General features: G+C 40.3%; 1 protein-coding gene across 1 annotated transcript; it reads right to left on the bottom strand.

Moving 5' to 3' along the window:
* Nucleotides 1–1,921: 1,921 nt before the first annotated feature.
* Nucleotides 1,922–20,259, bottom strand: ALDOB (aldolase, fructose-bisphosphate B). Its single transcript, XM_008974094.5, has 8 exons — nt 20,148–20,259; nt 19,123–19,334; nt 17,825–17,879; nt 16,838–16,998; nt 15,911–15,994; nt 14,814–14,988; nt 14,204–14,403; nt 1,922–11,273 (listed from the first exon to the last, which is right to left on the bottom strand). Exons 1-8 carry the CDS (start codon nt 20,257–20,259, stop codon nt 11,178–11,180), a joined length of 1,095 nt encoding a protein of 364 aa, XP_008972342.1. The 3' UTR covers nt 1,922–11,177.
* Between the last annotated feature and the right edge of the window lie 1,875 nt (nt 20,260–22,134).

Here is a 22,134-nt window from a genome sequence, read left to right as displayed (position 1 = left end):
TGTAAGAGTTGTTACTTTAGTGTAAAACCAATTCTGTCTAACGCATTACTGTGTTTTTAAAATTAGAATCAAAAATAGGAAGGAAATAGCTGTCATTTGTTCTGTGTGTGACTAGTTAAACTTTTCTGGAGTAGCTCAATTAAGCCCAGGTTCTTCAGTTTCTGAGTATAGAATTCCAAATTAGCAGAATTCTGTAATTCCAGCTTCCTAATAGTTTGAGCAAATGACCCTTCCCTTTCTCCTGTACCTCAGTCATTCTAAAAATTACCTCCAGACTTTCATCTTCCCATCTCTTTATGTGTGTACCTGCATGTGAATGTGGAGATTATGGTACATGTATAGAAAGATACATATCTTTGTGCACTCCCTTATTCAAATTAGGTACTCATAGTTACTATACAGTTGACATTTCAAAGCAATTTGTAGTCCAAGGAAAAGTACAAAAAACAACATACTGCACCTGACTCATATAAAATTTTCCTGCCCTGGACCTTCCCAGTTGTAGTTATTTTACACTAGTGGTTCCCAGATCAGGATCTCAACTAATGAGGTTCTTAGACCTGTTCTCAGTATTTTAAAAATCTATTGTGTATGTTTTCACTGCATGTACACTGAAACACATTTCTTTGCTCTTTGTTGAAGTCACATCAGTTTCATGTACGGTTATCTTCCATAGCAGAAGCACTGGCTGCTGTTGACCTCATAGTAGTTTGAGGCTATGGTTGTATGAGGTAGTCCTACGTAATTTTTAATATCCTTGGACATGAATCTGGAATTTATAGAAATTTCTTAATTTTAAAATCCTTGGACAACTCAGAACTCCAGTAACAGTGAACAGTTCTTGACTGCATATACACATCATTGCTTATAAAAAACATAGAACCCTAAAAAATCATTTTTTTTTAAATTATACTTTAAGTTCTGGGATACATGTGCAGAATGTGCAGGTTTGTTACATAGGTATACATGTGCCATGGTGTCATTCTGCATAGTGCCATCGCAGAAATTTTCTTCCATTCTGTAGGTTGCCTGTTCACTCTGATGCTAGTTTCTTTTGCTGTGCAGAAACTCTTTAGTTTAGTTAGATCCCATTCATCAATTTTGGCTTTTGTTGCTTTAGTGTTTTAGTTAATTTTGGTGTTTTAGTCATGAAGTCTTTGCCCATGCCTATGTTCTGAATGGTATTGCCTAGGTTTTCTTCTAGGGTTTGTATGGTTTTAGGTTTTACATTTAAATCTTTATTCCATCTTGAGCTAATTTTTGCATAAGGTGTAAGGAAGGGGTCCAGTTTCCGCTTTCTGCATATGGCTAGCCAGTTTTCCCAGGACCATTTATTAAATAGGGAATCCTTTCTCCATTGCTTTTTTTGTCAGGTTTGTCAAAGATCAGATGGTTGTAGATGTGTGGTGTTATTTCTGAGGCCTCTGTTTTGTTCCATTGGTCTATATATCTGTTTTGGTACCAGTACCATGCTGTTTTGGTTTCTGTAGGCTTGTAGCATAGTTTGAAGTCAGGTAGCGTGATGCCTCCAGCTTTGTTCTTTTTGCTTAGGATTGTCTTGGCTATGTGGTGGGTTCTTTTTTGGTTCCATATGAAATTTAAAGTAGTTTTTTTCTAGTTCTGTGAAAAAAGTCAATGGTAGCTTGATGGGAATAGCATTGAATTTATAAATTACTTTGGGCAGTATGGCCATTTTTACATAAGAAAAAGCAGTGCTGGGCGTGGTGGCTCACACCTGTAATCCCAGCACTTTGGGAGGCCGAGGCAGGTGGATCACCTGAGGTCAGGAGTTCAAGACCAGCCTGACCAACATGGAGAAACCCTGTCTCTACTAAAAATACAAAATTAGCCAGGCGTGGTGACACATACCTGTAATCCCAGCTACTTGGGAGGCTGAGGCAGGAGAATCACTTGAACCTGGGAGGTGGAGGTTGCGGTGAGCAGAGATCGCACCATTGCACTCCAGCCTGGGCAACAACAGCAAAACTCCATCTCAAAAAAATAAAAATAAAAATAAAAAGGTTAAGTGTCCATTTCTGTTTCCCAAGAAAATTATAAAAGTATGCAGAAGGCTCTAGAGAGGGAAATGAAGTATCTAGAAGAGAAGGGAAGAAAAAAGTTAAATCAAGAGGAGGGTGCTTAAGATGAAGCTAAAAGATGAGTACCAGGGAAGATAAATAGTATCTGAAGGCGGGGGAATTGTGAGATAACTGGTAGCTACAAATTGAATTCCTGATTGCTTGGTGAATTGGGAATGTGACAGGAGGTAAGGCTGCCCTTCTGTAAGGGCAGATCAAGAGTTGTCATGCTAGGGAGACTATTCTGCCTAAAATTCTGGGGTACTATTTTGTGTTTAAGTATGCTGTGTATATTAAAAGGGTACATATTTGAAGTGTTCAGCTCTTAGTTTTCACTACTAAACACCTGTGTAACCAGCACTCAGCTTAAGAATAACATTACTAGTACTAGAAATACTTCCCTTGTGCAACTTTCCAAATATTAAACCCAAAAATCCTATGTTCCATAGGGAGGGAAAGATTTGGGACCAGGTTTTTTGGTTGTTTGTGTTTTTTGTTTGTTTTTTAAATTTTCACCTGATTCTTAAGTGTGCAAGGACCATGGTTCTTGACCTTCCTTAGATTTGTGGATCTTAATTCTCAGAAAATTGTGCATGGAAAATATTGTGCCAGGGCCTTGTTTCTGTGTAAAAACTTCAAGAGGTCTTTAAAGTAGTACAGTTGAGAGATTATGGTGCTTCAACTAAGGCAGTGGGAATGTGAGAAAGAGATGAATTTGAGAAATATTTATAAACAGTGAGATTTGGTTGCTAATTGGATGAGAAAACTAAGGAAGAGTAAAGATTCAAAGTCAGTTTGGGTTGTTGGTGCTCTTATTCAATGAGACAGGACAAAAAAAAAGTGTACCTTGTATGGAATGAGGAGATCACTAACATTTTGAATGTGTGTTAGTCTGTCTGTGAGATAGTAAAGATGTCCAGAGGCAATTGCAGATATGGATATGGTGCTCAGGAAAAAGAACTGGGCTAGAAATTGATTTAGGAATTCACCAGTGTTTAGACATGAATGGATTAAGCTTTAAGGAAAGAATACAGCAAGAAAAGAAGTCCAGAGATGGAATCCTAGGGCCTACTTTGTTTAGTGGGTAGGCAAGGTGCAAAGGAGACAGGAATAACCAGAAGTATGGGAAACCCAACATGTAGTGATAACTTCTGTCAGAAAGTGATCCAGAAGCATGCTGCAGAGAGGCTGAGGAAGGGTTGAAGAGTGTCTTTTGGATTTGATAATTAGTCATTAATGGGTTTCTGTAAGAACAGCTTCTGGAGTTAGGAAGAGCCAGTTTTCAGGGGGCTAAATGGTGTCCGGAGAGTAGATCATCAGCTCCCAAATACGGTCAATTCTTAAAAATTATTCTACATTCAAGTAGCAAAAATAATGATAATATAATATCCTTGTTAAAAAAAAGATAAATTGATTATTAGAGATCTTTGTTCTGAAAGTATGCTCTTTTCTAAAAAAAAAAAAAAAACAACTAAGTCCTTTTTTGAAATAATAGTGATTTGGGAGGATAGTCTGTTACATTTATGTCTTTACTTAAAAAAAATGGCAACCCTTTATTGGTTATTCTTTTTACTTGCTTAATTTTACTGTTCTATAAAGTTAGAGAATAAAAGTAGATTACTCGTCTGTGAGTATAAAGAGGGCTGTAGATGGAGATTGAAGAAAAATTTGAGTGGATAGCCAGTTGAGGGATAGGTTGAAGATAGAGGAGAGCAGAATGAAAGTTGATTAAGTTATTAGATATGCTGAAATGCGTACTAACAGTTATGGAAAGATTTTCTTCAGGGACCTTCTTCAACTTGGGAGAAAATGAAAGAGGACAGATTTGGTGTCTGGTTGGGTGAGGGGAAAATCAAATTCACTTGAGATGACCCATTAAAAAAAATAATAATAAAATCCATGTTTTGAGGATCAGGGAAGGAAGATGGGTGGACATGGTTAGGCGTAGAGTTAGGTGTCTTGTCAATAATAAAGGTTTGAAGGAGCAGCTGGAGATAGTTGGGATTTTATTTAGAGCCCAGCTGAAGTAAAACTGTTTTAAAAATTATTTTTATTTTTTACTCCTATGGCATCACAAGAAGTAAAACTATGAACTTCATGAAATTACTCATATTTCTTCTGGGTATTAACATATGAGACAATTTTGAAAGAAAATTGAGCTTAAAGTAGATGAAGCAAATTATTGATTAGATAAAATTTTAAAATGAGCAGGTAAAAGGGGTCTTTGGTGGCAAAAAGAAAAACAGGCAAAAATATTCTATTTCTCTGTAATTTTGATGAGTGAGGCATTTCACATTCATCTGTCTTCCTAAAGGAGGATGTCATCAGCAAATCTAGGGGCACACAGAACACACCTAGTTGAGCACAGTGCTTGCAGAATAAATTTCACCTCCTTTTTTGAAAACAATCCAGTCCAAGTATTCCAATCCTTTTTTTTAAAGTTGCTGTTCCCAGTCAGTATTTGATATATTTGACATTATTCTCCCTCATTCAAAAGTGTTTTGTGGCCCCAGGTGGGTAGTAGGGGTGGGTTGATTGGTTTCTTTAAAACTAAGTCCGTCTATAACCATAATACACAGACAAAGAGAAGAGAGACACATTTGCTTTACTGCACAAGTAGGACAAGATCAATTAACATGTATTTAAAAAATTTAAAAATACCTGCTAGGTGTTATGTCAGTTTGATAGTTGCGTCAAGCAGCCCTTTATCATCAAGGAGACTTGAAGACTTGAGGAATGCATAGTAAGCCACATGTGTTACATGAGACGGGGGAAAAATCACCTAACTTTCCAAAACACTGAATTTTGATTGTGTGATTTCATTCACACAAATAAAACATGGTGTGTGTGTCTTGCCTGTGTTGTTGCCTATCTGGGAGCCATGCTCTAAGAACAGGTTTCTCATGTTAGTCCACTGGCTGAGGTAAATCCTCACATTACATGACAGTCATTGTGTCCCTGCAACCCAGAAGTGCACTCTGAACAGGACAGAGTAACAGAGCAGGAGAAGGAAAAGTTGTACATAGCTGCAGAAGGTTGCCTTGACCTTGATTATCTTAGGAGGGCAGAATACATTTCTCTGACACTTGAGACCCTGGGCTACTGCCTAGCCCTGGCTGTTCTGAACTGCTGAAAGAATCAGTGCTATGTTTAGAAAATGCCCTATTTTTCTTTTTTTAAAATTATTATTATACTTTAAGTTCTAGGGTACATGTGCACAATGTGCAGGTTTGTTACATATGTATACATGTGCCATGTTGGTGTGCTGCACCCATTAACTCGTCATTTACATTAGGTATATCTCCTAATGCTATCCCTCCCCCCTCCCTCTGAGGGCCCTGAACAGGCCCCAGTGTGTGATGTTTCCCTTTCTGTGTCCATGTGTTCTCATTGTTCAATTCTCACCTATGAGGGGGAACATGGGGTGTTTGGTTTTTTGTCCTTGAGAAAGTTTGCTGAGAATGATGGTTTCCAGCTTCACCCATGTCCCTACAAAGGACATGAACTCATCTTTTTTATGGCTGCATAGTATTCCATGGTGTTTATGTGCCGCATTTTCTTAATCCAGTCTATCATTGATGGACATTTGGGTTGGTTCCAAGTCTTTGCTATTGTGAATAATGCTGCAATAAATATGTGTGCATGTGTCTTTATAGCAGCATGATTTATAATCCTTTGGGTATATACCCAGTAATGGGATGGCTGGGTCAAATGGTATTTCTAGTTCTAGATCCTTGAGGAATCACCACACTGACTTCCACAATGGTTGAACTAGTTTACAGTCCCACCAACAGTGTAAAAGCATTCCTATTTCTCCACATCCTCTCCAGCACCTGTTGTTTCCTGACTTTTTAATGATCGCCATTCTAACTGGTGTGAGATGGTATCTCATTGTGGCTTTGATTTGCATTTCTCTGATGGCCAGTGATGATGAGCATTTTTTCATGTGTCTTTTGGCTGCATAAATGTCTTCTTTTGAGAAGTGTCTGTTCATATCCTTTGCCCACTTTTTGATGGGGTTGTTTGTTTTTTTCTTGTAAGTTTGTTTCTTTGTAGATTCTGGATATTAGCCCTTTGTCAGATGAGTAGATAGCAAAAATTTTCTCCCATTCTGTAGGTTGCCTGTTCACTCTGATGGTAGCTTGTGTTGCTGTGCAGAAGCTCTTTAGTTTAATTAGATTGAAAATGCCCTATTTTTCATCTACCACACTACTCAGCCCAGCATGTATGTAAGTCTTTTTGAGAACTAGGTAAAGAATTTTGAGCTTTCATTTGTCCCAAGCACTTGCCTATCAGGTTGCAATGAAACAGACTTTATTAAGATGATAATGGCTATGCTACATACAAGGAATTGTTTGTTGTTTTCTCTTGTCTAAAGATGTCATGTCTACTCACCTACCCCACCGACAAAAGGCCAGGTGCTACATTGGATTGCTATTATAGACACTTAGCTGGCTCCTGGTTCCCTCCTGATCCTCTACATTCTAGAAAGTAATTTTCAGCACTGCTCTTATGTTATTCTTTCCTTAAATGTCATCCACAGTTCCCTATTTCTCATCACTTCAAGGCAAGACTTTCTAAAGTTCTCTGCCCATCCATGTGCCACTCCATTATGGAAAATCAGCCTCACCATTCCAGGTTGTTTTCCCATAGTTCTCTCAACACATAGTTTGTACTCTAGTAAGGACACACAATTCATGTTCATTCTCATTCATGAGCCTTTACCTTTCTTCAAGAGCCAGCTGACAGGGAAAACTAATATTTATTCCCTACTTATGTATCTGGCACTGTATATAAAATATTGCCCTCAAAACAAGCCTCTTTTACAGATGTGAAGACTGAGGCTCAGAGAGACTATGTTTCCCAAGATCACATAACTAATAATAAACTGCCTTCAGCTAATCCTCCCTCTTCCATAAAATATTCCTTCCCTTTTGATCTCAGCATCTAGCCTATGCCACTGTAATTTAGCACATTATTGTACCATTTTCTTTGTTTTCTAACTGCATGCTTGTCTTCCTCATTTCCATGGTAAGCATAGAAGGACCATGTAGTATCTTTACAGTGCTGAGCATACAGTGGGTGCTGCAAGAGTATTTGTTGGCTGATTTTTATGTATGTTATACATATTGATGCCCAGTACTGAGTGCTTTAGATTATTTCAAGAGACTTAGACTGCTTTCCAGCCAGAATACCATGTTTATATGAGCAGTAGAAAAAGAGCTGTGACTGGCTGTGTTGAGCTTTGCATCACTTCTCTCTCTTAATTCATCCTCTCTTCAAAATGGGCTTTGGGATTGGTAGCATTGCATGAGCCCTCCAGGCTGCATTGAGCATGGGCAATTTATCTTTTACTCTAGAAATGTGGCAGATATTGTTCCAAGGGCAGTTCTCACAATTCTTTATCTGAAAGCCTTGAGGCCATATGTGCTTTGGAAATCAGAATTTTGTCAGATTTTAGAGAGTAAATATATTGCTTATGCAATATATTGTATATATTGTATAACTCCCTCTGCAGGGTCTCAGGAAGCACCTGCAATCAAGCACATTAATATTGCTGCATCTCATCAGATGGAGTAAAGATGACAGATAGGTTCAGGTCAGATTTTGCCACCAAATAATTTACTAAAACTTATGAGAAAACTTTTGGTCTTCAGAGTTTTTAGATTTCAGAATTGTGAATAAGGGATTGTGAACTTGTTATTGAGATGTATTAACTCATTTATTCTTACAACAATATGTGATCATGTACTTTTTCTTATTTTGGTGAGGAAGAAACTGAATGACAGAAAGGTATAATGTGTCCAAGGTCACATGGCTAGTAAGTGATAGGACCAGCATTTGAATCTATGCTGTCTGACTCTAGAACCTGTGCTTTGAAGAACCCTGAGTACTACCACCCAAGAGGACTTTGTAAATCACACTAGCCTAAATCTCACCACCGACTGGTTATGTGACCTTGGAAAACTTCCTTAGCACGCTGGACCCCAGTTTTCTCCTCTGTCACTGTGAGTGACATCTAGACGGCAGCTGGAGTCTTTCATTCCAGCAGGGCTAAGTCAGATGATCTGGAAATCCCATTTCTGCATTGCCTAAAGCTCACTCCAAGATTGCTGCAAGTTTCTAGAAGCTTATCTTCTCACTGTCACAGTTGTTTTTTGCTTCTCCTAAATTAATTCACATTATGAATCATTATGAATCATCTCAGTATATTGTTTTTATAAAGCATGCTGTAGACTCAAATGAGAAACTCAGTTCTTCCTCACAAGAAGACAGTATCTTTAGATTGCTTAATAATAGTTCTCCTCTCAATAGTTCTCTTCTCAAAAGCCTGTCACCTCCCCACAATTACATATTGCCCTAGCTTCTTTCCTGCCTCCTCCTTTTCCTTCCTTTCTCATTTCTTCCTCTCTTCCCTCATTTTCTTGCCCATTCCCTTCCTTCTTCCCTCTTCCCTCTTCAGAGCAAAAACAAATTCCTCTTTTTATTCTTTCCACAACTTAGTCATTTGTGTGTGTGTGTGTGTGTGTGTGTGTGGCCTTGGCTCTTGATAGCTTCAAAATGTCTTCTTCTCCCAGTGACTTATGAACGTATTTTGTTACACACAGGCAGTATCCTCTCTATGAATTCCTTTCCTTTTTGTTCTCCTGTAATGTCCAACCCAAATGCCATCTCTCCCTTTCCTACACCCAGACATCTGATTCTACACCCTGACTCTCCACCCCACTTACCAACCCCCAGTCAATGGTTTGTGTGTTTCTTGCTTAGCTATTTAAGCTTAATTGTCTGGTGTGCCCTAAAGCTGAAATTTCTCTATTTTTCATGTCTAGTACCAGGTTTTAGTTTTAGTAGGTGTTTAATAACTACTAAAGTAAATCTGAACAAGTAACCAAAGCTGGGAAGTCACTAAATACTCAGTAATCACAGCGAAATTGAACTCTGTAGCCTTGTAAAACACTTGTCTGCATATTACTGTGAAAGGAGGAAATTACTGGGATTAAGATTTCAAAGACAACAGTAGTCCCTTAGTAGGGAAAATGTATCAGATGATAGCCAGGAAAATGCATTATATAAATCCTCATTCCCAGTAAAATGTAATTCAGCCTTGACCAAAATATATAAGTAACTCATCCTTGATTATAAATTCATGATTAACTGATAAGAATCTGAGAGGTTTCTTTAGATACCTCTTAAAATATCTAAAGAATTCAGCGATGCTGAGTTGGATCTAGATAAAAACTATCTGGCAGAAAAGCTTTGTCTCACAAGGTGTTACCTACCTGCTTTTAGGACAGCTTGGCACACAGTAGGAGATGAAGTGCTTGATGATTGACTGAAATGTACAAGGAGAAATGTACAAGACTACACCACGGGTGGCAGAGATAATGAACACAGCCTGTCACCTTGCCCTGTAAGATCTCTGGCTGTGTATCCATTTTTTGAGCAAGAGACTTGAGTTCAGAAGACCTGAATTTTAATCTCTCAGCTCTGCCATAAATGTGTGACCCTCAGTAAGTAATTTTACTTCTCTGGACTTGGTTTTATCACCTGTAAAATGAAAACCGTGGGCTTAATAGATCTCTAATATAGGCTTGAGTTGCTTGTATGAATGTAGTTGTTTTTAGAAAAGTAATGACAAGCACATGGAAATAAACATTCAAATACTGTAGAGGGCAGGTAATAAGGAAATGTCATCTTTCCTGTGCCCCGACTCCCAGGTCTTTCTCCCAGGTCTTAGAGTAAGCCCCTTTGGCTAATTCTGTCTTATTCCTCTAAATAATATGTTAAGCCTCTGTTTCTTCATTTGTTAATCTACACAATACCATTTGTCTTTGTATTATTCAAGGTAAGAAATTTAGCATACTACCATCAATATTTTAATTTTAGATATATATTTTTATGATTTACATCCATTTCTTTTATTACTTAAATAGAATTAAAGCACCTTTTCTTAACCCATCAGTTTTAAGTAGTATTCCTGACTCTCTTTGCTTTCCTCCACTTCTCCTCCCCCTTATATTTCCCAGCTTCTGTCAGTTAAATCATCACTTTTATATTGTCCAAAGTTATAATATTTAAATTCTCTTTTATAACTCTGGTTGTCTTAAGTGCTGTAACTATAGGTTAATTCTGAAAATTGAAAGTCAATACAGTATCATTATGTGAATATTATTTACCGCAAAACTACGAAATATGCCTGGACGTGCAGATGACAAGGTAGTCCTGTTTCACCAAACCTGGGCCACTTGAAGAAGAATGCTCCAAGCATTGAAGTCACATTAATTCTCTTATTATACTCCACAAGTTGCTCAAAATCATTCTACATTTTTAGCTGGCTTCGTATTGTGAATGGCTTTAATTTTCAAATACCCTCAAACTTGAAATTTAGATTGGTAGTTCTCAAACTTGACTGTACATTGGAATTACTGAGGGAGCTTTAAGAAATCTAATAGTTAGAGGATCCCAGGTCTAGGGTTTCTGATTTAATTGAGCTGGGGTGTGGCCTGAGCATCTCAGTTTTTAAAATTTTGCGGCTTGATTCCAATGAATAGCAAGAGTTGAAGACCTTTACTGTTGAAACCCAGTCATGTCTAGTAGAGTCAAAAGTAATGAAATACACTGAGTCTTTGGACAGCAAGAGCAGAAAAGTGAAACCCGATAGCAGCTGAAGGTTTATAGAATATTTATTTCTTTTTTGGTTGCAGCTATCTCCTTCCCAACCTACCACTGCTAAGATTGTTTCATAAGATGCACTTCTCTACAGTCAGCTAATGAGGTGTTTCAATCAGCAGTTGTTCTTTGGATGAGGAGCCGATATTGTTTTAAAGCCTATTATTTTCTTGGGTGGGTATTCTGGAGCATGGGGAGCTGAAAGTGTTGCAAGGAAACTGCTGTGTGAAATTTGATCAGGTCCTTGGTATTCATTTTTATGTTTCAATAACTGATTTATTTTTTCCCCCTTGTACTTAAGATTTAACATGTGTTGTATTTCCAGCAGTTCAAATCTAATTGTGTTGAATTTCCAGGATTGGAGGAAAAGTTGCTCCCTTTCAGCCCTCCTACTAGAAGCACTGGAGCTAGGCTGGCGGGCATTGGACCCTAGTAGGTATAGCAGGCTGTGAAGAGCGACTGGGTGGAAGCAGCCCCAGAAGAACCCGTGTGAACATACTGTCCTTTGGCCGCCTGGCAGTTAGCCTAGAAGACAAATATGAGAGAGGAGACTGGTTAGAGTAAATGTGACCCCACCTTGACCCTGTCTGCCTCTCATGGGAAACCAGTCAAACCTTCACTCAGATTTTCTTCTTTTTACAGCAATGTTGCTGAATATTGCTGGGGATACCATCCCCTTCTATAAAGTATCTCCCCTTTTTATCCCAGTTTTCTGAGCATTTCTTTGGTAAGCTTGAGGTTTGTGTCAGTTACTGGGGAAATCTCTGTTCAGTACCAACAATATTGCAGCAACAGTACTGGAAACTAAAGTTGAAAAATTTCTCACTAGTATAGTACACTATACCAAAAGAAAAACATGTTTATTTTAAAAACATTTCCATTTTCTACCTATATAGGTCTAGAAGAATATGTAATTTTTATTTAGTTATTGTAGTATCATTTGCTTTCCTGTATACATTCCAGTTAAAGATAAATTCAGAATTATGAAACTTATGACAATATTTGAATGTCACTCAGTGGTACCACTTCTTCTAGTCAGTGTTGCTATTGTCTGTTCTCTCCAGGACTTATTTCTACATTTTACATCAATGGTTCTCCAACTGTGTTTCATGGTCTACCAGCATCCCTTAGGAACATGTTAAAAATAGAAATTCCCTGGCCTTACCCCTGACCTACTGAATTAGAAACTCAGTGGGTGAGACCCATAATCTGCATTTTTAACAAGCGCTTCAAGTGGGGGTAGGGGAAATGAAAAGAGGTCGGTAATGGGTACAAAAATACAATTAGGCAGAAGGAATAAGTTCTAGTGTTCGATAGAACAGTAAGGTGATTATAGTTAACAATGATTTATTACATATTTTTAAATAGCTGGAAGAGAAGATTTGGAATGTTCCAAACCCAAAGAAATAATAAATATTTGGAGTGAATACCCTAATTATCCTGATTTGATCATTATACATTATATGCATATATAAAAAATCACAGATACCCCACAAATCTATACAATTATTGTGTGTAAATATAAAAGATCATAACAACAAAACCAAAATCACCTTCAGGTGATTCAGATCCACACTGGAGCTTGGGAAGCACCATCCTTGATGATAAACTCAGCTTCCCTTCTTCTGTGTGGATGTCCCTTATGACCTGCGCTTTCACAATCCCTCCATCACGTAAGCTAGGTCTCCTCAGTCCATCAGCCACACAGCAGCACTGCTGCACCCTGCTTTCCACAGTCAAGGTAAAGCACTACTTTGAAAATCTGATACCTCTCTTATGCCTGTGAGATGATGACTTAGCTTCCCTGGGGCCTTCCTTCCCTTTAGGGCCTCATCACCACACTTCTGACTACTCTTGATTCCTTGCCTAGCTTCCTCTATGGTCAGCAAGCTAACAGAGGCTATCAGTAAAATTTGTCACTCTTCTATCTTCCTATTAAACTTTCACTCTTCTACCCCACTATTTTGCATTCTGAATCTTCCTGCATGCTTTAGACTGCTGTTAGGAAAACTCAGGAATGAAGCTACCACACACTCACTCTTATTTCAGCTGCACATTACCTGATGCTTGGCTATGTCTGGCCAAAACGTCCGATCAATTTCCTAGCAAGTTCCTTTAACTGCTTTTCTACACTTTCCGACTGTCAGTATTGAAATTTCCATTTCTTCATCATTCTCAGCAGATACCCTCAACTGTAATCAGTCATCAACTGCTACATCTCTTGACTTATATAGAGCTGATTCCAACTGTATTCTCTTTTCTGCCTCTTCCCTCCTTTTTGTCTTACACCAGCTGTGCCACCTATGCTTAATATTGAGTCTCATGCAGTCCTGCTCCTCTAAGTTCTTCTCCACTCAATTATCCCCACTCTCCTCATCTTTACTGTCTCCTCTGGCTCCTCTTTCTTTACATTTAAACATGCCAAGCTCTCTCCTATTTAGCTAAACTCCAAGATTCCTGGAGGACATGGATATGTCTCATTTGTTCACCCCAGTTCTTGGCTCATAAAGCGTATTTTAAAAATTTTGGTTATTATTTGAATAAAAACTTTGTTGGTCCCCATTTCTCCTGGCAACCTTTCTGGGTCTTTTTCTGAAAAACTTCTTGAGTGGGCACCTTTCCTTTCCTCTTTATTGAAACTGTTTCAGTGAGGGTCACTGGTATGCTCCTAAATGCCAATCTCAGGGTCTTTTCTTGGCCTTTCTTTTGAATCTCTCTATAGCATGTTATTATTGGCCCTTTGAAATTGTTTACCTGGCTGGGTGTGGTGGCTCATGTCTGTAATCTCAGCACTTTGGGAGGTTGAGGTGGGCAGATCACCTGAGGTCAGGAGTTTGAGACCAGCCTGGCCAACATGGTGAAACCCCATCTTTACTAAAATATACAGAAATTAGCCAGGTATGGTGGCGCATGCCTCTAGTCCCAGCTACTTGGGAGGCTGAGGCAGAAGAATTGCTTGAATCCAGGAGGTGGAGGTTGCAGTGAGCCGAGATTGTGCCACTGTACTCTAGCCTGGGTGACAGAGTAACACTCCATCTCAAAACAAACAAACAAATAAACATGAAAGAAAGAAATTCTTCAGTCTTTATTCCCAGAATGCTTGGTTCACCCTACAATATAATCGCTGCTTTTCTTGGTTGCTTCTCTTCTTCACCTTCCCAAAATAAAAAGTATCCTAGGTTCAGTTCTTGGTCCTCTTATCTCCTTCCCTCTGAAGTGTTTCTGTTGAAATTGTCCTTCAGTCTCCTGTCATCAACTATACTCTAGTGTGGATAATTCAAAATTCTCTCTAGCCTCAATCCTCATACTGACCTCTACTGCCACATTTTCAAATGCCTAATAGACACTATCTGTAGATACCTTCTTGGCCCGAAGAAAACAATGCTTCTCCGTGTTGGAAAGTCAAGCCCCAAATGTGAACATCATCAAGTAGATAAGAGGTGGCAGCATCTTACCACGGCCCGCTTCATAAAAGCCTCCTGGGTTGCCTCCTTGTTTGCAGCCTTGCCACCCCAGGCAGCCAGTGCACTGGCCTGCAGGGCCCGTCCATAAGAGAAACTTAGTTTCCAGGGCTTTGGTAGAGGGCAAAGGTTGATAGCATTGAGGTTGAGAGTGGCATCCTCTTCACTCATGCCACCAGACAAAAAGCAGATGCCTGGTAGGAGAGAAGCCATTTCACTCTATTAGTCCCACCTTATATACCCTGCTTGAGAAAGCAAGCAATGAACCTACCAGAAAAGTAATGTCTCAGTCTTTTCTCTGCTTAATTTGCCTTAAAGCAAACTGAGAAATCAGTTTGCTTTTGCTGAAGCTAGTTGGGCTAGAGATAAGTGCTTTAAATACGTAAGGAAGGCAGTGAAATATTGAAGAAATACATGGATTGTGGGCATTTGGGCAGACTTGGGATGCTTGGTATTCTGAAGTGGGAGAAGAAGTGCTGGCTGCCTGTGAGATAACAGATGTTTGTTTCATGAATAGAAGCAGATTTCCGGACAAACAGAAAGCTTGTGGCTCTCCAAAGAATGAGGGCTAAGACCTTGAGTTAGAGAAGAAAGAAGGCCTTACCAGGAACAGCTGCAGGAACAGTACGGTGGAGAGCTGTTACGGTGGCCATAGCCACTTGTTCCGGAGTATACTTCTTGGTGCAGGCATGTCCAGCAGTCACCATGTTGGGCTTTAGCAGGGTGCCCTCCAGGTAAACATGATGGTCATTCAGGGCCTTGTAGACAGCAGCCAGGACCTGAAGGACAAGAGGTCCCACCAGGTGAAACTCAAAGCTAGTCATAGAGCCACCTGACCTTGGCACATTTACACTGCAGGGAGGCAGGATGAAGGAATTCTTATTTGTTGCTTGGCAAAAGCTTCTGAACCAATCTCCAGGCCTCATTAGACCAATGTGTTGCAATCCATAGCCACTGAGCACAACTAAACTGGCCTGTCTTCATCACCCCTAATCTAGCTTCTCATTCACTGCATGAATGACAGGCATGGCTCTGCTTCCTAGAAGCCCTTCATTCCTTTATTTCCATTACTCCCTTGGTCAATGTCATTCCTTATTGAGACTGCATTGCTTTAGCTATTTGGGGTCATCTAAACGGGCCTCCACTGTCCATGTTTACAGAAGCTGAGTAGTCATAGAAGCATACATTTTAGAGGTGGAAGTGCTCTTAGATTGCATTTCAGTCCATATAATTTTCCAAGTAGAGAAACTAAGGTCAGCTGACATTATGACTCTCCTACTTTCTCACAGTGTATGAATAGAACCACCCTCTTTCAGATCCACTGTGGCTAATTTAGAAAGTCAGATGGAATAAAGTATTTTCTAATTACATCTTCTCATTTGAGCCACATGTCTTATTTTAAAATTTCTTTGTGTACATGTAATTGAAGTCAAAACAGATAATATGACTTGCCCAAGATCCCACAAGTGGAAAAGCGGATTCTCCGACCCAAGTCTTTGTACTGCAACTCCTGTGCTTTTTCTATATGGAGCGTACCATGTGCCAAAAAGGTGAAGGGCTGATGAGCACCTCCCTACCTTCTCTATGCTATCCATCCTAAAGGCTACTTCAGATATAACAGCTGTTATATGTTAAGTAACAGCTCTTACCTAAAACTAAGATTTTTCAACTAGAATTGGGGCCTTCATATTGAAAACTTACCTTCTCAGTAACATACTGGCAGTGTTCCAGGTCATGGTCTCCATCAGGAATTACCTCTGGTTCAACAATAGGTACCAGTCCATTCTAAAAAGGAAAATCAAGGAAGCAAAAGTGAAGCTGTGCTCACTGTTATCCTTTCCTTAGGAGGAGATTCAACAGTTGCAATTGGTATAAATTGAAGCCATTATGGAGAAATACTACATAGATGACTTAAAGGCAGTAGAATTTTTCAGAATGAGGTAAAAAATAAATACAAACCCGTAATTACTGTATTTCTTTCTAGAGATTATTCTAGCTGCCTCAGAATCTAGCTACTGCCTTTTTAGGGCATCTAAGCATAAATCATTAAGAAAGATGTCTCTAAGTTGGGTTAATGAAGAAATTCAAGCAGTGTTTAGAGTTCTAATTGGGAATCTCCAGCTGTCCACAACTCTAGTAACCCCAACATAGTACTCACAGAAGAAAATCAAACTTAACTCGGACCCAGAGACATTTTAGTATGTGTTGGAAACTTTAGCATCTGGTCACCATCCTCCAAGGAATTATTTGGATTGGAACTCAGTCAGAGCTGTCACTCTTCAGCTAGGAATCTAAGAGGATCATGTCTTGGATGTTACGGAGTACAGACAACCAAGTTCCCTGGCCTCAAAAGCCCGATCACTTATAAGACAGCTTATGGAGCTTTGACAGAGGGCAGCAGTTGATGGCATTATCCTTTGAACTCATAGCTTAGTTGGACTCCTACTGGCTTGTGGGACCAAATCTTTCCCTACCACAGTTGGCTATAGCAAAAGTTGTGAAAAATGCCACTAGGATATACTGGTGAGGGAAAAGGAGGTCCATTTGTAGTTATAGTATAATCGAAAAGAAAAGCTCTGAAGAAAACTCTAGCCTACTCTTTTTCAGCCCAAGGGGAAGGCAGAGCACCTGCTGACAGATGCTGGCGTAGCGAGCCAGGGCGTTGGCGTTTTCCTGGATAGCGAGGCTGGATGGACACTGGTCGGCAATCCTCAGCACAGCACGCCACTTCCCAAAGTCAACACCATCTTTCTTGTACTGAGCACAGCGCTCTGAGAGGCCATCAAGCCCTGCAAGTCACAAAAGAGAGAAAGGCTTCTTTGTACCTTTGTACCTGATCCATGGTGCTTCTAATAAAGGGAAGGAGTTCTCCCTTTGCTTAGCTTTCAATCCGCTGAGCTTGACGATTGAAAACAGCCAAGCATATCAGCATTAATCACAACACTGAACCAGAAGACTTAGATTTAATAAATAGTGTTTTGACATACATACTATCTACTCCATATATAGAATAGAAGAAACCAATAGTTAATATGATACTCATTTTACAAATTTGGAAACTGAAGCTCCTAATGGTTAAGCAACTTTACCAAGTTTGAATTGCTCAAGAGTGACAGAGCTGGGATTCAAATTCTGCTTAGCTAACCCAATGTTGTGAGTTAATGCTTGTCTACTTGGGCAGAAGTATCTTGCAAAATTATCTAGGTAGCATGTGATAGAACCAGGATTCAAACCCAGGTGTGTCTGACCTCAAAGTGGGGGGACTTTCCACCCTACTGCTGCTAATTTTTTTCTAAAAATAATACTTCCAGGTGCAGAGTTTAATCTTCTTTGTCCAAGGTACTGTGGTAAGCACCTTATGTACATTGTCTAAGTTAATCCCCACAACATTTTGAGAAATCCCCATTTTGAGATAGGAGAACTGAGGCTCACAATATTTCAGTGACTGGCCCAAGGTCACAGTTGTTAAATGGAGGAGCTGGTATTGAAAATCAGGTATGTGTGGCTCTAAGACCAGTGTAATAGTTGTGTTTTGTTTTTCCTTGCTTCCTTCTTTACTTGCCTTCATTTCTAGCTTATACTGGCATGATTCATCTCAGTGGGCAATATCCTTACCTTGAATGGTGGTTTCTTTGTTTGTTCCTGCGAGAGGAGCACCTCCTTGGTCTAACTGTGGATACAAATAATTAACAAATAATTAACAGGTGCCAGATGTCAGGAAAACACAAGCAGAACTCTTGAACTAACTAACAGTTTGCATCTTTTACAGATCAAGGAGTTGAATTAGTAAAGTGTATTAGTGCGAGGGACCCAGTTCAGTCCATAGCAGAAGGGAAGTTACCTGGAAGGTACACTGTGAGAGTGTCTACCCTAACATTTATTGAGCACCTGCATGCACCAGGTGTTGTGTTAGTACAGGAGGTAAAGAGAATTAAGGATACAACCTCTAATCTCTACATAGCAAAGGCAAAAGTCATGAGCTTGAGAATTAGCCTAAACTGGCTCTGACCTTGCCTTGTTGTGTGGGCAAGTTATGTTACTCTTCGTAGTTCAGTTTTCTCACTTCATCTCTAAATAAGGGTAATAATTGAGTCTACTACCAGAGGTTATGAGAATTAAATGAATGCTTGGAATGGTAAAAACTCTTATTCAATGGATACTAGTTTTCACTTTTGAGAAGTTTATGCACTATTGGAAGACCTAGTTATAAGATAGAATAGTAAATGCTTCAATAATTATGATAGTTACCATTAACAATAATTACACAATATAAACTTTTCCTTTTCTTTTATCTTTCTTTTTTTTTTTTTTTTTTAGACAGGATCTTACTCATTTTTTTTGAGACAGGGTCATCCAGGCTGGAGTGCAGTGGTATGACCATAGCTCACTCCAGCTTCGACCTCCAGGGCTCAGGTGATCAATCTTTCCACCACAGCCTCCTGAGTAGCTGGGACTACAGGCATGCACCAACACATCTGGCTAATGTTTTTGATTTTTAGTAGAGACAAGGTCCCACTGTGTTGCTCAGTCTGGTCTCAAACTCCTGAGCTCAAGCGATCCTCTTGCCTCTGCCTTCCAAAGTGCTGGGATTACAGCAGTAAGCAACCACGTCCAGCCTAGAAACTTTTAGTCATTTCATCCCTGTAAGAACATCATAAGGTAGATTCCCATTTTAAGAAATGAGATTGAGATGCAAAGAGATTAAGAACGTGTAGAAAATTTGAGTGAAAGAAGAGGGCACTGGAGGAAAACTCTAGAAGAGGATCTTGTTCTCTGTGGGAAGATGACGATGGAAAAGGGTGAGAAGAGAAATATGATGAGGAGAATGTTCAGAGTGTTGGCCCTGTCCTTGCCAGTGTGCTTGGAGTTTGCCTAGGACAAAGCAGAAGTGAGGTGTGAATGGAGGTGTTCACCTTGATTCCCACCACGATCCCCTTTTCCTTGAGGATGTTTCTGAACAGCTTTCCCTGGCTGTCCTTCTGGTAGAGGGTCTCGTGGAAAAGGATCACACCCCCGATGCTCTGGTTGATGGAACTGTCCACAGAGAAGAGGATTTCTCGGAACTGCCGGCGGTTCTCTTCAGTGTTTTCCACCTTGATCCTCTGCAGGCGGTTCCCCATGGTACCTATGGTGGGAGGGCCAAGGGCAGCATAAGGAGCAAGCCAGGGCTTTCCTGTCACCCTTCTCCACATCATCTCAGAGACCCTCACGACAGTGGAAAGCAAGACTCTCTTTCTTTTTTCAGATAGTCAAAGCTCCTGCCTCAATTTTTTGTGTTCCAGGGAGAAGACCCTGGTTGCTATCAGGTGGCTAGTTAGGGAGTATGTGGGCTGGGCATATAGAGGTCAGGGTGGAAGCCACCCTCAGGTCCAGGTGGATATGGAAGGCCCTCAGGCCTCTCTAGCCTCCCTGATCTGGTCCTCAGTCTTGCTGGATGTACATGCAGAAGGAGGGATGGGGCATGCTCTTGATTCTCAGGGTTCTGTGATTTTATGGCAGGCTGTGCAACTCTGCCACAGCTCTCCCTTGTGCCATCCTGAGGTTCTCCCATCCATAAGCCCTGTCCTATTCCAGATGCAGATACTTTCCTGCCCTTCTTGACTCAACTGAATTTGAACTGACTTTAAACTGACTTCTCACTAGTAGCAGATGCCTGTGTATCTGACCTTATGCTAGTTACTAAGTTTCTGGCCTTACTACAAGTCTGGATTCAAATGACCCCTGGCTTAAAATGAAGGGCTTGAGCCTCTTTCCTTGGCTTTCAGGAATGTGCCTACTACTTACAGGACTCAAAAGCTCTACGCTTACTGAGTCTTCTGCTCCCACTCCTGTGTACATAAACCTTTACTTCCATAAAGAATATGATTATCAAGTTGTTTTTGCTAAGTGTAGAAAAAATAATATGTTGTTATATGATGAGACTGCTTTTTACACTCACCTACAGATTCATCTGCAGCCAGGATCCCCTTTCCATTGGCAACAATGCTCTGGGCAATTTCTGAGAGCTCCTTCTTCTGCTCCTGGGTGAGGGCTGGAAATCGGTGGGCCATGGTGACAGGTCTGGAAAAGAGTGTGTGAGAGTTGTGCACAGAACCATGGGTGGCTCAGATGGATGCATGACCAAGACAGTTGGGGGTGCAGACATGCTGTGCAGACCTCTGTGACACCTCTGACCCATTTCCGCAGGTGGATAAGCAAATGAGGTGTGTTTTTCCCCCATCATTTATTAGTTGCAATTAGCTGCAATGAATGAAGGTGGGTTACTGAATGTTCATGGTGATCCTAGACAGAATGCTTTCCACCAGCAGACCTTTGGAATCACTAATCAAAACACTGAACCAGCTAATTAGTGACCCACTAAAATATGACTAATAGAGGGGACTGCAGTAATGGACTGTCTCTCTATTCTGTGGACTCCTGGTGCCACTGGATTTCCTTAATGGCTTGAGGCCAGGACAATGTCGCTCTTGACCTCTGCAGTTATCCTCCACTTTGCTCTATTAGTCTGTAGTTCCAACAGATTATTCTCCAAGCAACAAACTTGAAAGGAGAAATCTATACATAGTCTTAAAGCTAACTTCCGTTTGGCCTCGGGCTACAGAGGGTTGGGTGCAAGTCTCCTTTTCCTTATATTCAACCCTCTATGAAACCACTTGGGGCAGACCAGAGAGGATGTTTCCTAAGTGCCTCTGGGCTCGGGTTTCTCACTGCCTATGAGGATGCTAAAGTTGTATGGCAGTCCCTGCTCCAGCTTCACTGCTTTAGCAAGGGGAGACTCTGGCTTGAAGACCCCCTAACCAAGCAGCCTCCACAGTGGTTGTGCTCTGAAGGAGATCGTTGCCCCTGTTCGGCTGCCACTTTGGGTTAATCTTGAAAATGCAAGCTCAAAGAGCCCTCACTTTGGGTGTTACAAAGAGTGCTTTTTGCATAGGTTGGGCTACCAAAGAAAAAATGGTAATGAAGATTATCTTGGGTAGCTTCCTATCCAATGCCAGGGTCTCCTCCTTTCTCTAATCTTCTCTCCCTCCAATACACTCAGCACAGGGTGGATGCTCCATGTCTACATATTACTTCCCGGAAGCCCAGGGACACCTCAGGTCTCATCTGATCCACTGGCAATGAGGTAATTATAGCAGGTATTATCTTCATTAATTAATGAGCAAGCTAAGACGTAGAGAAGCTAACTGACTTGTTCAAGGTCCCAGCTAGGATGAAGCAGAGTCCCTATCCAGTCCTATCCTCATGACAAATATATTTCTCCACATTTTCTGCATCCCTTCAGGGTAGGCTGTCAGTACTCTGTCCCTTGATATAAAAAGTCAGTGGCCACTGAGCTAATTCATGAGAAGGTATAACTGATGACCTCATTGTTGCCTCTCCATTTCAACAGAGGTTCTTGTCTTACCCCAAAAGAATGAAACTGCAGTGCTGTTACTGGGGTAATAGGACAAGCTAGTGGGCAACAATTTCTAGAGAAGATGACCTTCTAAGGCCCATTATGTCCCAGCCACCAGCAGAGCATGTTTGCCCTGTTTATATATTAGCTGTAATATTGGAGTCAAAGACTTTTAGCTTTGGACCTGGCCTCCAGATCATCATGCTGAAAAAAGCCAACCTGGGGGTGATCTTCAGAGCAAGGTGCAAACTTTCTCTCTCAGTTTAGGCATTTGTACAAAGGAGTTGACAATTACCAAGAAAGAAAGATATTTTCTTAATGAAACGAAAGGGAAAATCAGCCCAATAATAATAATAACAACAAGTGATCATGTATTGTCAAGCACTCTGCTAATGGCTTTACATGCACTATATAATTTTTCTTGAAAATAATCCCAGAAGGTGGTTGGGCTCTTTTTCCCTCCCATTTAATAGATTAGGAAAGAATATAAGAGAGTGTAAATTATTTATCCAAGGACAAATAGCTAATA

The sequence above is a fragment of the Pan paniscus genome, chromosome 11 (assembly GCF_029289425.2).
Source record: "Pan paniscus chromosome 11, NHGRI_mPanPan1-v2.0_pri, whole genome shotgun sequence".
Lineage (NCBI taxonomy): Eukaryota > Metazoa > Chordata > Mammalia > Primates > Hominidae > Pan > Pan paniscus.
This window is presented reverse-complemented; position numbering and strand designations above follow the sequence as displayed.

Coding starts and splice junctions, on each gene's coding strand:
- ALDOB (XM_008974094.5), bottom strand. CDS start 20,259: ATGGCCCACCGATTTCCAGCCCTCACCCAGGAGCAGAAGAAGGAGCTC. Junction 16,999..17,824: donor CAAAGAAACCACCATTCAAG/GTAAGGATATTG, acceptor TGTGACTTGCAG/GGCTTGATGGCCTCTCAGAG. Junction 15,995..16,837: donor ACGCCAGCATCTGTCAGCAG/GTGCTCTGCCTT, acceptor TTTCCTTTTTAG/AATGGACTGGTACCTATTGT.